Genomic DNA, 13,735 nt, shown 5'->3' on the forward strand with positions numbered 1-13,735 from the left:
ACTTTCTGACTGATTCAATTGTTTCATGCATTATCATACTGGATATGTAACCATCCCACCTCTTTGTAACAAACCTCAGGTGGCCTTAAACACCATGTTTTTTTCTCTACACCTAACTGACTTATTCATTTATCATGTAAACAGACCTTACTGTTCTGTACGGACCCTAGGCAGATGGGTCAGGCCCTTGAGTCGTGGATCTGCTCGAGGTTTCTTCCTACATGTATCTCCAATTCTAGGGAGTTTTTCCTCGCCCCTGTTACTCATGGGCCTTCTCTGATTGTTTAACACTCTGTAAAGCACCATGCGACATGTGCAATATTTTGGCGCTCTATAAGTGATATTAAATTGAAATTTAAATTGTATAACAAAAATAAATAAAATGGAGCAAGTTTTAACGTCCATCACACATATGATAGACAGTCGGGTGGTTGAACCAGATAACAATACCTTCTTCCCTCTTTTCAGGGGCGAGGATAATGAATAAGAGGACTCCACACCATGATAACTGCATCCCTAATCTGTGAAAGTGTTGAGAGCATAATGTAAATGAGTGGCTAACCTGTGTGTCTTTTCCCAGGCAGCACAGCAGCTCAGGGTGTGGGGAGGTGTTAATAATGTTTTACTTAAACACCATCTGTTCCCAAAGTCTAGGACAAATAGGGATCCGTCCTGCTTCTGAGGCAATTAGCTCAGCCAATGTGTGGAGTGCCTGGAGGGTGTATGTGTGTGTGTGTGTGTGTGTGTGAGGTGGGTGTTGGTGGGGGAGGTGGTATTTGCGTAGGGTAGGGGGAGAGGTTGCAGAGGTTCAAATCCAGTGATAGTCGCAGATGTGACAGGAAGTACTCAGATTCCCTTAGATGAGAGGAGAAAAGAGGGGAGGGAAAGGGGGGGCATAGTGTAAAGGGGGACTTTTTTGGGCCAGTTTCCACTGCCAAATCTCTGATTGGTTCCCCCATGTCATTTCCCATGCAGGGATTTTTCATAGAAATATAAAGGGTGCATAAACGGCTGTCTTGTCTCATCAGTCTGCTTTGTGCTGAAACCCAGCAGCATCTGTTAGGTGAGCTACAGCCAGCCACATCGCTTTTGCTCAAGTGACAACAAATTGTGTTTGCATAGCCACGCTGGATATAACCCTCCCTGTCTCTCTCTATTTCTGTGTATCTGCGTGTCAAAGAAGAGAGAGAATGTATGTGTTATGAAGCATGGCTGACATATATATATGTATCACATACAGTACACACTGCCTCAGTGGTTCAGACACCTTGGCCTGTTTATAGCTTCATGTAATAAAAAAATAGAATGCCAAGAAGACATGTCTTGGTCATAGATGTGAATATTGAGCATCTCTCATTTATTTTTTTAAGTATCCAATCATTATCTCCTGGTCACGTGCCAAGATGACAGCTCTTGTATGTATTTTTTTTTAATGCCATTCCATTATCACCAGCTTGACACATTTCCTTTTGAATAATCCTAGTGACACTGCACATCTCTGCATCCCTCTTGCTGTCAAATTGAGGCTTATGCCATGTAACCTTGAACTTCCTGTGAACGTTCACAGCATTAAAGGAAACCAAAAGCAAATATTACAGTTTTTCACAATTGTAAAACACATTTGAAACCTTCCACCCTTTTCTGAAAACTGTAAACACAAACCTCAAATCTCAAACTACATTCACCTACAAAACCTCTGGCAACCTCTGCAAAACTGAACAATCGCCTTAAAACAGTTTCAAAACCAAACAGATCAGATCATTCACAAAGCAGTCCAAATGAAAACACTACTGAGCAGTCATTATACACTACATCAAAAAAAGAAAACAGTGTTCAGGGCAGGACATACAGCTCCAGGAGAAAGTTTCATACAATAGAGTAAATGCATTTTGCATAAAAAAATAAATTAAAAAAAAGCAAAAGAAATCTTACATACGGTTCCTTTAACGTATGACATCTGTGCTTTCTTTGTGTTTACCTTTTGCCACTTGTGGTTACCATTATGCATCACAGGTGCATGACTTTACGTGTTTTATTGCATGAGAATGTGTTTAGACTCTATGTGATATGCAAATTGTGTTTTATATGTTAAAACTGTTTATAGTTTTGCCAAAATAGTGATCAATTCAAGAAATGTGTTCAGGCAACTGAGCATTTGGTTCAGATAATTGGGTTTAGTGTTTTAGCAATTGTGAAAAACTGTAGGCCTAATTGATTGCACATTTTCATTTTGAAAATATTGCCTCTTTGTGTACTGTCATGGGCTGATGGGAAATTTATCCTCTTTCACGGTGTACTGGGACTCAGATATGAGTTACTGAAGCCATGTTGATTAGATTATTCATGATGATCAATACAGTGTGGCTTTCTACTGCCTGCCTGTGTGTCCATAGGTGTCCCCAATTGATCCACTGCTAAGATCCATCCAAAGTTACACAGAGGTCTTTGAGAGCTATATGAAACTCCTATGAGATTGTGGTGCATCACACGGGCAATAAACCTACATGGCATGTGTCCCTTTGGAACTATTATCACACAAGGAAAAACAGAATCACCAAACAAGAATGTAATAGCTGCATCAGAATATTTGATATAAAAGTACTTATTATCATGGTTATATTATCCTTCATTTCATGGATGACATTAAATTGCCTGCACATAGGCTACAAGCACAGATAAGAAAAGCCTATAGGGCTGGTGGATGAGCTTGGCAAGTTGTGATAGAGGCCAATGTGGCACATTGCTCATGCGACCCCATCCACACTTCTCACTTCATGATAGTGACAAATAGATGAGGCATCTCACCCGGGGCCCCTGAATGACAGACTAATAGATGGCCCCATCAGGTGATTTAGAGCTAAGTAATTGGCATGCACACACACCATTTCCACACTTTCCTGCTGTTTTGCTCTCTGCTTCATTCTCTCTCTCCTTCTCCCTCCCTCTCTGTCTCTCTCCATGCATGTTTTCAGCACATTTTAGCTTCCGTTTCTCCAAACGTGTCCTGCTTTTAACAATGTCATAATTGCTGCCATCCTCGCTGTGACTGCTGCTGGGGCATGGTGGTGGCTTGGCAAATGAGCCGGAGATGAAACCAATGTGGGGATGATGAAGACACGGCGGACAACAACACCAGCAATTTATCACATCAGCTGAGCTGCTGCTGGCAGTTTGCTCCCTCTCTCTCTCTCATTCTGTCTGTCTCTCTTGTTCCTTTACTGTATCAATTTGTCTTTCTGTGTGCTTATTTTTTCAGATAAAAAAAACTATAAGAAAATAAAAGAAAGAAAGAAAAAAGAATAACACACACAGTGACACATATTGTCTGTAGGCTCATAATAATTTTTCTGTGAAATACACCTTTGTTTGGGGATAACATGTAAAGCATGTTTGAAATGCATGGATGTCATTTTATTTTGAAGCCCATCAAAGGAAGGACTGATTTCTGTATGATGTTACAGCAAAAGAAAACGGTCACAAACTCGAAGGAAAAAAAATCAGAGGAAAAAACAAAACACTTAATTTGTCTTTTGAATAGCCTACACAAAAGACAGTAGAGGGCAAAGTGATCAGCACTGACAACAACCAAGGTAGTCTGCCTTTCCTCCTCCCTTGTTTACGGTCCCTCTACTCACAGCAAGTGTCCCTCTCAATGGGACCATAAAAAGCAAACAGGGGCTTTTAGAGAAATTGCCTTCCCCAGGAAGATTAATAACTGTGTAGGTCTGTGGAGGAAGTTTCCAGGAGGGATGAGGGAGATTAAAAAGTGCCACACTCTCTACTGGAATGACTCAGCACGAAGCCTTGGCACAAAAATGTCCACCATTGCAGACATTAACTCTAGCCTAATGAAAAACCAGAAATAATGTTCCTGCTGAAAACAAGAGATAGGCCTAGCCTTGTAGGTAGGCCTAGGTAATTAGCCTAGGCCTATATATTTTTTTTCATGCACAAAGTGCAACACAAAGCACTTCACACATTGACAACAAAGCTCAGAGAATTCAATCAATTAAAAAAAAACATGTTAAATAAGGTTACATGACTGCGCAAGATGCAATGATGACTGCGGCAATGACTGCAATGACTGTATTATTGTATGTGTTGTACTGTGTATTGTAACTGCTACGTTGTCACAGTAGTTCATTATGTAGCCTATGTCAGTCCAGAAGGGTGGAATTAAAATAATTTGTAATAGGTTAAGGCTGGGCTATCATAAACACCTTATTTTAACCATATTTTACACGTGTTGCTTTGCTTCAGGCTGTGTGGTTGCCATATGCCGACGGAAACGGGAGTGACGTTCTGTGTATAGCAACCACAGCGCGTCTTCTAAGTGGATCCTAGCAACCCTAACAGTGAAGAGTGTATGCTAATGTTTTATCACTGTTTTAAAGCAGTGCATTTTAACATTGTCGCCGAATTCATTGCAATTTTTTTTAATTATACCCATGTGCACAAAAATGAGACCCTTAGATATAACCAAAGACAGGAGCGAGTTGAGAACAGAGGGATTTACCGTGAAATCAACCATGAAGAATTCTGTGGTAAGTTTGATAGATTAGAAGCTAACCTAACGTTTACGTTGCTATGTTAACGGAGTCAGCAGACAATTGTAACGTTAACGTTAAGATAACGCTATTAGTGAATATCTAGTGCTATGATATGCTTTAACGTTAAGATTCCATTTCAGTTTCCTGGTTTGGTCATTTAAGCACGTGTGTGTTTCTTCAATGGTGTAACTTGTAAATTCCATCTTCAATTAGCTAACATAACATAACGTAACGTTAACTGTGCACGACATTCTAGCTAACGTTTCCCTTGTTATTGCTAAGTATGATAAGTTAACGTTAACATTTCCCAAAGTGTCCCTCCAAAATCACCTCTAGGTTACATGTCCCGCCAGGTTCGCCACATAGATATGATAGCATTTCAGAAGCGGTTTTTTTTTAAATACATAACCGTCTGCTAATAATAATAATAACGAAAATTGTTGTTTGGTAACTTCAGATTGAGCCTTTCAACTTTATCAATCAACGTTATCAATTTGCTTGTTCCATCATGTAGCTACACAACATTCACAGTAGCCTTCCAATTGAAAGAGAGACAGAGGAGGGGAGGAAGAGGGAGATACAGGGCGAGAAAGCGAGAAAGAGACAGGCAGAAAAAAAAAACCCGAAGTAGAGTAGGAATCAAGGGAGGTTTTCATCCGTGTAGAAAATGTTCAGTTTGTCCATCTATGCTGTATCTAAGCACGGGCAGTGAACTGCAAACTATCACATTATCAACAGTTTTTAAATAAAGGTTTCACTTTCTCTTCCCAGCCCACCAGTGAAATACCTCTAGTGAAATGCATTAGTGGACTTTCTCTTGATTCAATACATCCTGTCCCCTGGGATCTTTTCTCCTCCACGCCTCTCCCACCTCCAAGCATACACTCGTATTCTACACTGAGACGCCCGCCCTCACTGCCTGCTGGCTGGCCAAGTTATTTTCAACAATAGACTGGCCTCCAGTCGTTGTCTTGCCTGGTCTCGAATGAAGATGTATTAGACGGTGATAATAGTATCTGGCCACATCAGTTCTAACTGGCAGTTGCTATTGATCTGGTCACACACAACTCTCTTTTTTAGGTCAGGCAGCCGCTTTGTGGGACAATTTAGAGCATGAGAGCTGTCTTGAAATTAAGACGACCCCCCTATTTCTACTTTGGCAGATTATTATTATCATGGCTTTTGAAAGATTTTTCAGTGCAGGGGAAATCAATGATAGGACAGAGTGATCTAACACCTTGACCTAGATGTCAGTGGATAGATAAGCAGATGCTTTGGTCTAAGCTCTTTTTTAGGATTGCTGTCCATCATGCCAGATGAAGTACACATATGATGTGACATACCAAGTAATTTTGTTTTACTTCTATGAGCTAGAATATGGTTTTATGTGATAAACCTACAATCACGAAAAAAAAAGTTGGAATAGTAGCCTAAATCGTGAACTAGGATCTTAACATAATAATATAATGTTCTTGTTGACTTTTGTGGGGGTCTAACAGTCACACAGTGTTGAGAAATTGAAATGGACCCTACGCCCATCTAACACAGATGAAACAGTGGCAGTTCAGCACCAGCCGCACAGGCCCAAACTTCAGCTCTCAACACCATAGACATGCATTGATAAGCAGAAATACTGGTATGTGGGTTTATTGAGGTTGTAGGCTAGTTCTTCAGGTGGTCTTGTTAAAGCCAATTTTGGTGTTCATTGCCAGCCAGTTGCCAGTGTTATGCAGCAAACGTGGTTAATGGTCCGACCTTCAGACCTTCCAAGACAGAGAGAGCCCCCGCCTACAGGAAAAAATCACAGATTAATGAAGGACACCACTGATGACACTTATGGCTTGGTCAGATTACATGATTTCAACCGGATTTTGCCACAATTTTGTCGTAGCTGATACAAGGATATAAGATACAAGGATACAAGGAAGTTTATTGTCACATGCATATACTGTAGTTACTGGAAGTAAGAAATGCAGTGAAATTATGTCTAGTGTCAGCCTATTTGTGCATTTATGGGGGTAAAAAGTGCAGTAGAAGAGGGGTTTAGTAGATTAAGTGGCAAGGGCTGCATGGTGGGGGAGGATTGGGATTGGGGGGTCACCAACAAGGACCCAAGAGCAACAGGGGCAAGGAAAAACTCCCTTACCAAGGAAGAAACCTTGGGCAGATCCACGGCTCAAGGGGCTAACCCAACTGCCAGGGGTCTTGGTGTGTGTGTTGGGGGGATGACAAGGGAGATCGGATAGTGTGCTGTGTATGTGGGGAGAGGGCAGTGTGCAATATGTGTGTTGGAGAAGCTTCCTCACGAGACAATGTGCTGTGAATTGGGGGACAGTGTGCAGCAAGTATGTAGAGGAGGCTTACTGTAGCAAGCAGTGTGCTGTATGTATGTGTGGTGATGACAGTGATGATGTAAGTGTGTGTGTTTTTTTTTGTGTGTGTTGGGGATGGGGGTGGGGGGGGCGAAAGGCTAGGCAATCAAGGACATGGGTAGATAGATGGAGGAGAAATCAAAAATAATAAATAAAAAGTTCTATGGAGATGTGCAAAAGTTGGAGAAAGTCAGACACAGTGTGTGTGTGTGTGTGTGTGTGTGTGTGTGTGTGTGTGTTTTGACGTGTGATGAAATAAGAAAATAAAGGGAGAGGGATGTAAAAGTGCTAAAAGTCATGTAGGTGTGTGTGTGTGTGTGTGTGTGTGTGTGTGTGTGTGTGGGGGTCATGAGTGCTGAGGAGTGAATGTGTGCAAAGTCTGTATAGTGTGAGTTCAGAGTTCGGATGGCCTGGGGATAAAAACTTCTCCTGAGTCTCTCAGTTCTGGCTTTGTGACTACATCTAGGCGTCTTCTTGATTTCAGCGGTAGGAATAATCCATTGTTAGGATGAGAAGAGTCCTTCAGGATCTTTTGGGCTCTTAGGAGTACTCTTCTGGAATAGATATCTTGTAGAGCAGGGAGTTGAGTTCTTATAGTACGTTCAGCTGAGCGCACTACTCTCTGCAGAGTACTACAATCTCTAACTGTGGAGTTACCATACCAGGTGATGATGCTACCAGTTAGAACACTCTCAACCGCTGAAGTGTAGAAGGCCTTCATGATGGATGTAGAAACTTTGAATTTCCTTAGCTGACGAAGGAAGTAGAGTCGTTGTCTGGACTTCTTCAGAACTTATTGAGTGTTAACAGTCCATGTTAATTCTTCAGTAATGTGGACACCAAGGTATTTAAAACTTGTGACTCTCTCTACAGGTTGCCCGCTGATCATTAGTGGGGTGTAACTGTAGTTCTGCTGCTGCCTTCTGTAATCCACTACGATTTCCTTGGTTTTATTGACATTCAGTGTCAAGCTGTTAGATTGACACCACTGTGCCACCTCATCAACCTGATCCAAGTAGAGCTGTTCATTGTTGTTACTAATCAGGCCCAAGATCACTGTCATCTGCAAACTTGATGATGGAGGTATGACTACTGTTGGCTTTGCAGTCATGTGTGTAGATGTTGTACAGCAGTGGACTCAAAACACAGCCTTGGGGAGCACCAGTGCTGATGGTTAATGTGTCAGATGTCAGTCTAACCACTTGTGAGGTGTAGACCCTGTCAATTTGTACAGCAGTGGACTCTAAAAACAATACAAAGCAATAAAATAATAGTTATTTTAGTAGGCCCAAGTATTGTTGGGGATTGGTTTTACGATGTCACTTCGTTTCATTCACACAAACTGATAACGCTGTTCTGAGTTCTGGAAGAACTGTGGCCAGATCTTTTTCTCATCCCTTCTCCCCAGTGCGGTGACCGTGTGGTTATTGGTTGTGGTCTATTCAGCATTTCTCCAAATATGGGTCCTCAACACTGATGTCAGAAATTAGGCCCGGTGCTTCATCTGATAACGCAGTTGATCTTGAATCGACGAAAAAAAAAAACAACCTACTTGTCATTAAACATGGAAGTGGTGGTATGTTGGTGAGAAAGTATCAAAGCTCTGCTTCAATCCAGTTGGGAACTTCCTTAGAAACAGAGCAGAGACTGTATAATACACTGTATAGCATTGAGTAGGCCTATTGTATAGTCAAATTTCAATATATGGCCAAAGAGCTATTGTAGCCTTCTTTCTGGGTACATGTAGATGAGCCCTATGACCCAAAGACGGGCCTCAGGTAATGAGAAAGGCTGGTCTATATAACCTGCATCAGAATGAGGTTTGCAAAAAAAGGCACGGGTTAAGTTTCGATATGCACATTTGTGTAGAATTCATTCCTAGGTAATCAACATGACCAAAATTGAACTTTTTTTTTACTTTGAATCTTGAAAAAAAAATATTGAACCACACCCATTTTTATTTTTTTTGGCTGTTACTGCAAACAAAAAATATTTTACGATGGCCTGACCGAGAAAGTCAAATAAGTAGGGCTGGGCGATAAAAGCGAGGCGATAAATATATCTTGCATTGTAGAACTATGTGACCAAGGCTAAATATATCTTGCAGAGCTATAGCTTCGACCAGAGTAGCCGAGAAGTAGGCCTACCTCAACACAGACTCTCAATGAGTCCTTGCCCTTGCACACTCTCTCTCTCTCTCCCTCTCAACAGGCGCATCCCTCCGCAGCATGCACATGTAATCCAAACATTTACAATCGTGCAAGACGACTGCTAAATTGCTATTAAATCCGGTTAGCATCATTAGTACGCTGCACAAATTTGTTAAAAACTGTTGCATTCAAATTGACTGCTAAGTTCTAATCATCTCAATCCCGATGCAAATGGAAAAGTATTTTCCCAGACTCAAACGGGCCTCAAGGAGAAAAAGTATTCATTTGAAACATAAACACACGTGGGGAAACTGAACAGTCTAACCAGTAGACTATGATAAACTAGCAAATTAAGCTACTTTGTTTACAATATTTCCAGGCTTCAACCAGTGCTGCTTTTCATTCAGACTTATGTGCACATTTAGTTATTTGAGTGTTTTTCATCATTGTATTGCTATTTTTCCCCCTGTTTGCTTTGATTGATAACTGAGGTGATTAAAATCAGAGGAATTGGTTAAGTTTAAAATAAGTGTTTAAATTGAACTTTTTTTCTCCCTTCTGGTCCTTATCTGAAATAGATAAAAAAAAAAATCAATAATTATCGATATCGACTGATATGAAATACTTATATCGTGATAGAGTTTTCAGCCATATCGCCCAGCCCTAATATCCAGTGACACATGGTGGTGTTCAGTCCTAAGGCCTTCATCTTTGTGACCAAGGTGAGAGGTACTATCGTGTTGAATGCTGAACTAAAGTCAATGAACAGCATCCTCACATAATTCCCATTCCCCTCCTCCAGGTGAGTTAAGGTGGTGTGCATGAGGTTTGAGATGGCATCCTCTGTAGACCTGTTGGCTCTGTAAGCAAATTGGAGGGGGTCGACTAGGGTTAGGGTTAGGGATACATTTCCCAAAGTTCCCAAAAAACCCAAGCAAAACAAACAAACAAACAAAAAACAATGGAACCCAGAAGCTGACTCTATGCCTAACCACTACTTCGAAGAAGCCTCACAGCCTAGTGCTGGTCAGTAATCTTAGAGTTTACAATAGTCTATATCGCAAGTAGTTAGTGGATAGATAGTTAGTGAATGTTCAGGGTGAGGCAGATGGTATACAGTACATTACTGTTTATTAGTCCTGGCCTGAGCAAGGTACTAGTTAAACTAGGTTTGATCATTCACAGTTTTGGCATGCTTTGTAGTGTTCATTTTGTGTTCTTCAAACAAGATGTAGGGAGTTTTCTGTGTGTGTGTGTTGGTATGTTGCTTATAATAAACCACAGTGTCTCTGCCTGTCTTTATTTTAGATGGAAAATAATTAAACAGGTGAACGCCGGAGAAGCCGAGTTTACACAACAAAGCTTGTCACAGTCAGAGGTCTAGAGTTTTGAGTGTTCTTTCTGTCATACTTCAGTAGAACCTGTGAGCTTTTTTTTTTAATGCTGTACCAGTCACCTCTTTGGCAATTATTCTCAAACTGCTGTTTTAGCGACAGAGGCAAGCTTTCTATTACTAGCATTTTGTGTTCAAATGGCAAGGGAGGAAAAAGATTTTCTTTTTTTTCTCATTCCGTCTTGGTTATATTTTTCCCTGTGTGTATGTGTGACAGAAGTGAATTGTGAACATGACTCATTGCAGTTATTAGTATAAAAAGCCTTGTATACCAGAAGCACAATTTTTCATTTGTGTATGTCTCTCTCAAAATTTGCTGATCATTTTTTCTTTTCACGTGAAATCAAAATAGAGGAAGAAGAAAGCAGCTCAAACCAGTTTGAGGTGCAGCCAGACAGTAGATGCATAAGGGAGACAAAATGGACATTGAATTGAACATTGTTGCACAAAATCAAGTTTCAAGCCCTCATCAAAAGTCATTCTCTTAAAATTGGCCAAAGCATCACGCTTGTTATCTCTCAATACCTACCATTATTTTGCTATTATCTCGTTAGTGGTGTGACTCCTCTTCAATCTGATCATTTTTTCATGCAAAACTCCTGGGACACACGCAGCTGTCCAAGGAGAGCTGTCTGTGGTAACTGATCTGTGTCTGAGCCGTCACGTTCTTCCCCGTCAGTCATGTCACATCACGTCACATCACATCATACCAGGGAGACAGAGAGGAGACATCTCCTCACTGCTCCAGCTCCTGCCACTGCATCAGTCCGTCCAGATTTCTCTGTGTTACTGCTGCCTCTGCCACCGCCACCACGGACGTGTGACAAACTGCCAGACGACGGGCAGATAATTGCAGTGACAGGGGTAACCTCTGTGCTGCGCCGCACTGCCTCGAGCCGAGCCAAGTGGTACCAAGCCACCAGTGGAGTACCACTCCGGGCCTTCTCAGAAAGCTCCATTCTTCATCCCCTCTCTGCCCAAGGTCATAAACAAATCTCACGGGAGGCGAATCACGGTGGGGGCTAAAGACTTTAGATATTCAAAAAGTCAGAGGCAGGGCAGAAAAAAATAAAAACGTCAACTACCCAAACCTGTGATGCGAGAGGCCGCCAACCCCAAAAATCCGGCGTGGAAAAAAGTGCTTACGCTTGGGCCCTGGCTGATTCGGCTTTCTGCCTCAGCCCCCTGCACGCGGCTGATATATTTCCTGAGCTGTAGAGCCATTCAGCAAACGCGCAGAGCTGTGATTTGTAGATAACAGTAAGGCCATTTGGCCGCCTTTAAGGGGGAATAGTCTTGAGGCATAGGCTTATTATGCTGTAAAGTATTTGTGGCCATAGAAACAGAATCAATACTAGGCCTTGTGCCATCTCTCATCTCTCTCTCTCTCTCTCTCTCTCTCTCTCTCTCTCTCTCTCTCTCTCTTTTTCCCTCTCCTTAATTCATCTCTGCTCTCCAAAAGAAGAGAGAGAAACAGAAAGAAGGAGAGGGAGGAAGAAAGAGAGGAAGGAGAGAGAGATGGAGATGCCATTTTATATTTTGTGTGGAGGTCATAACTTCCTTCAGGAAGCTGAGTTCTAAGAATGCTTAGATGTTTGGCTGCGGGATCTGGATCCAAGGATTTGAACGAGTAGCGGTGTGTAATGATATCAGCCGAAGGCCTAGAATCCTGCCTCGGAATCCCTTTACCCCCCCATTTTGCATCAGTTTGTTATATGTTTTTTTCTAGAGTACTGCGATGTGCTAAGGGAGAGGTGTGCGGGCTCATTGGCTCGTTTGAAAGCAGCAGGTCAGGTGTAACATAATGGCCACTAATTTCATACTAATGTGCAGTTATACAGAGGTAGCCTACAGTAGATGCTTCATGCACAGACACACGTACACGTACCTCTGCTACAAGAAAAGCTCCAGAGGTGAGAACTTGTGAAAACATACACATAGGCAATCACTCTCCCACCTACACTTAACACACATTCACTCTCACATACATGTATACTCACACACAGACACGCACATGTACAGTTCACACACACACACACACATCATCCCGAGTCTGATGATAGCATAGAAACATAGTTGTTCAGTGTGCAAGGTGTGTAGTTGGCGGTGTGTGTGTGAGCAGATCGATGAAGTTGCTGAGGGATTCACTCTGCGGAGGTACATGTGTTCGGTGACCTTTGCAGTGCCGCTGAGCAGACCGCAGAGCTAATACCGGCTGGAGCTCTCCGCACACACCTCATTTAACGCTTGGCCGCTGGGAGATGAGTGGAGCGGACTCACACACACACGCACACACACACACATACACGCACACATACACGTGCACACACACACACAGACACAGCAGAGTCTATGATACCCAGATTTGCCACCATTTCATGTATCAAACGATTAATTTTTTCTTAATCGCGATTAATCGCTGAATTTCTATTAATCGCGATTAATCACATATTTTATCACATGATTAAAATTCTATTATTTTGCATTTCAGAACTTTCCAGAAGTCCATATTAACAATGTAAACAATTATTAGCAGTGTATCGTGATTGGTAATCAAATGAATGCAAAGAAAGTTAATTTATGAATTAACTTTAAGACATATTTGATTATTTAAAATCAAATTTCAAAAGATGTGCAGCGGGCCTGAGGCAACACAATGTCTTCTTCAGAAATATAGCTGAATAAACTGAAATTAATGCTACAGCAGAAGTGCATGCACAACATGTAAGACACATGATAAAGGGCATAACAAACTAGGAATACTCCGTATGTTCATTATCTTTGAGTTCTGTTGAAAATAAGGACGTTTTCATATTGAGAAATGCAAATGTAGCCCAGGCCTACAGCACGTTTCAAGTGCATAATAAACAGAAATAGCCTAGTCCATATCTCCATTAACTATGTTCAGTTCAGTTAACTAGTTCAGTTGAAAACGTGTAACAGTGTAGGAGTGTAAACAATGTTTAGCTCAGGAGTCTCTAGAGTATAGGCTACTATTAAATGCAGCTCCGGTGGATGGTCTATTAGTCCACACCCGCATCCAACCGGAGAACGGATAAAAAAAAAACTTGTGAAAAAAAATAAACCATGTATGGGCCCATTGATGGTATACTTGAGTAATTAATTTCTCTTGATGAACTCCCTTTCAATATTGTGAATAGTAAATGTGGGCACTTCTACACTAGGCACTAGGCTACAAAAATTTGGCATTGATGGACAGTTTAACACAGAGCCTGACTTATTATAATAATTTCTTTGAATAAAGTCTAT

The 13,735-nt window shown here is 41.4% G+C and overlaps 1 protein-coding gene across 3 annotated transcripts in view; it reads left to right on the forward strand.

Moving 5' to 3' along the window:
• Nucleotides 1–4,313: 4,313 nt before the first annotated feature.
• Nucleotides 4,314–13,735, forward strand: part of pacrg (PARK2 co-regulated) — a 195,370-nt gene continuing 185,948 nt past the window's right edge. For all 3 annotated transcript variants that reach the window (XR_007191832.1, XM_048227909.1, XM_048227911.1), the window contains exon 1: nt 4,314–4,544. Coding sequence is in view for 2 of the 3 variants with exons in the window: in XM_048227909.1 (XP_048083866.1) it covers nt 4,449–4,544 (96 nt within the window). In the remaining variant the exon portion in view is untranslated. The remainder of the gene's footprint in view (nt 4,545–13,735) is intronic.

This window comes from Alosa alosa, chromosome 19 (assembly GCF_017589495.1).
Source record: "Alosa alosa isolate M-15738 ecotype Scorff River chromosome 19, AALO_Geno_1.1, whole genome shotgun sequence".
NCBI classification, from domain to species: domain Eukaryota; kingdom Metazoa; phylum Chordata; class Actinopteri; order Clupeiformes; family Clupeidae; genus Alosa; species Alosa alosa.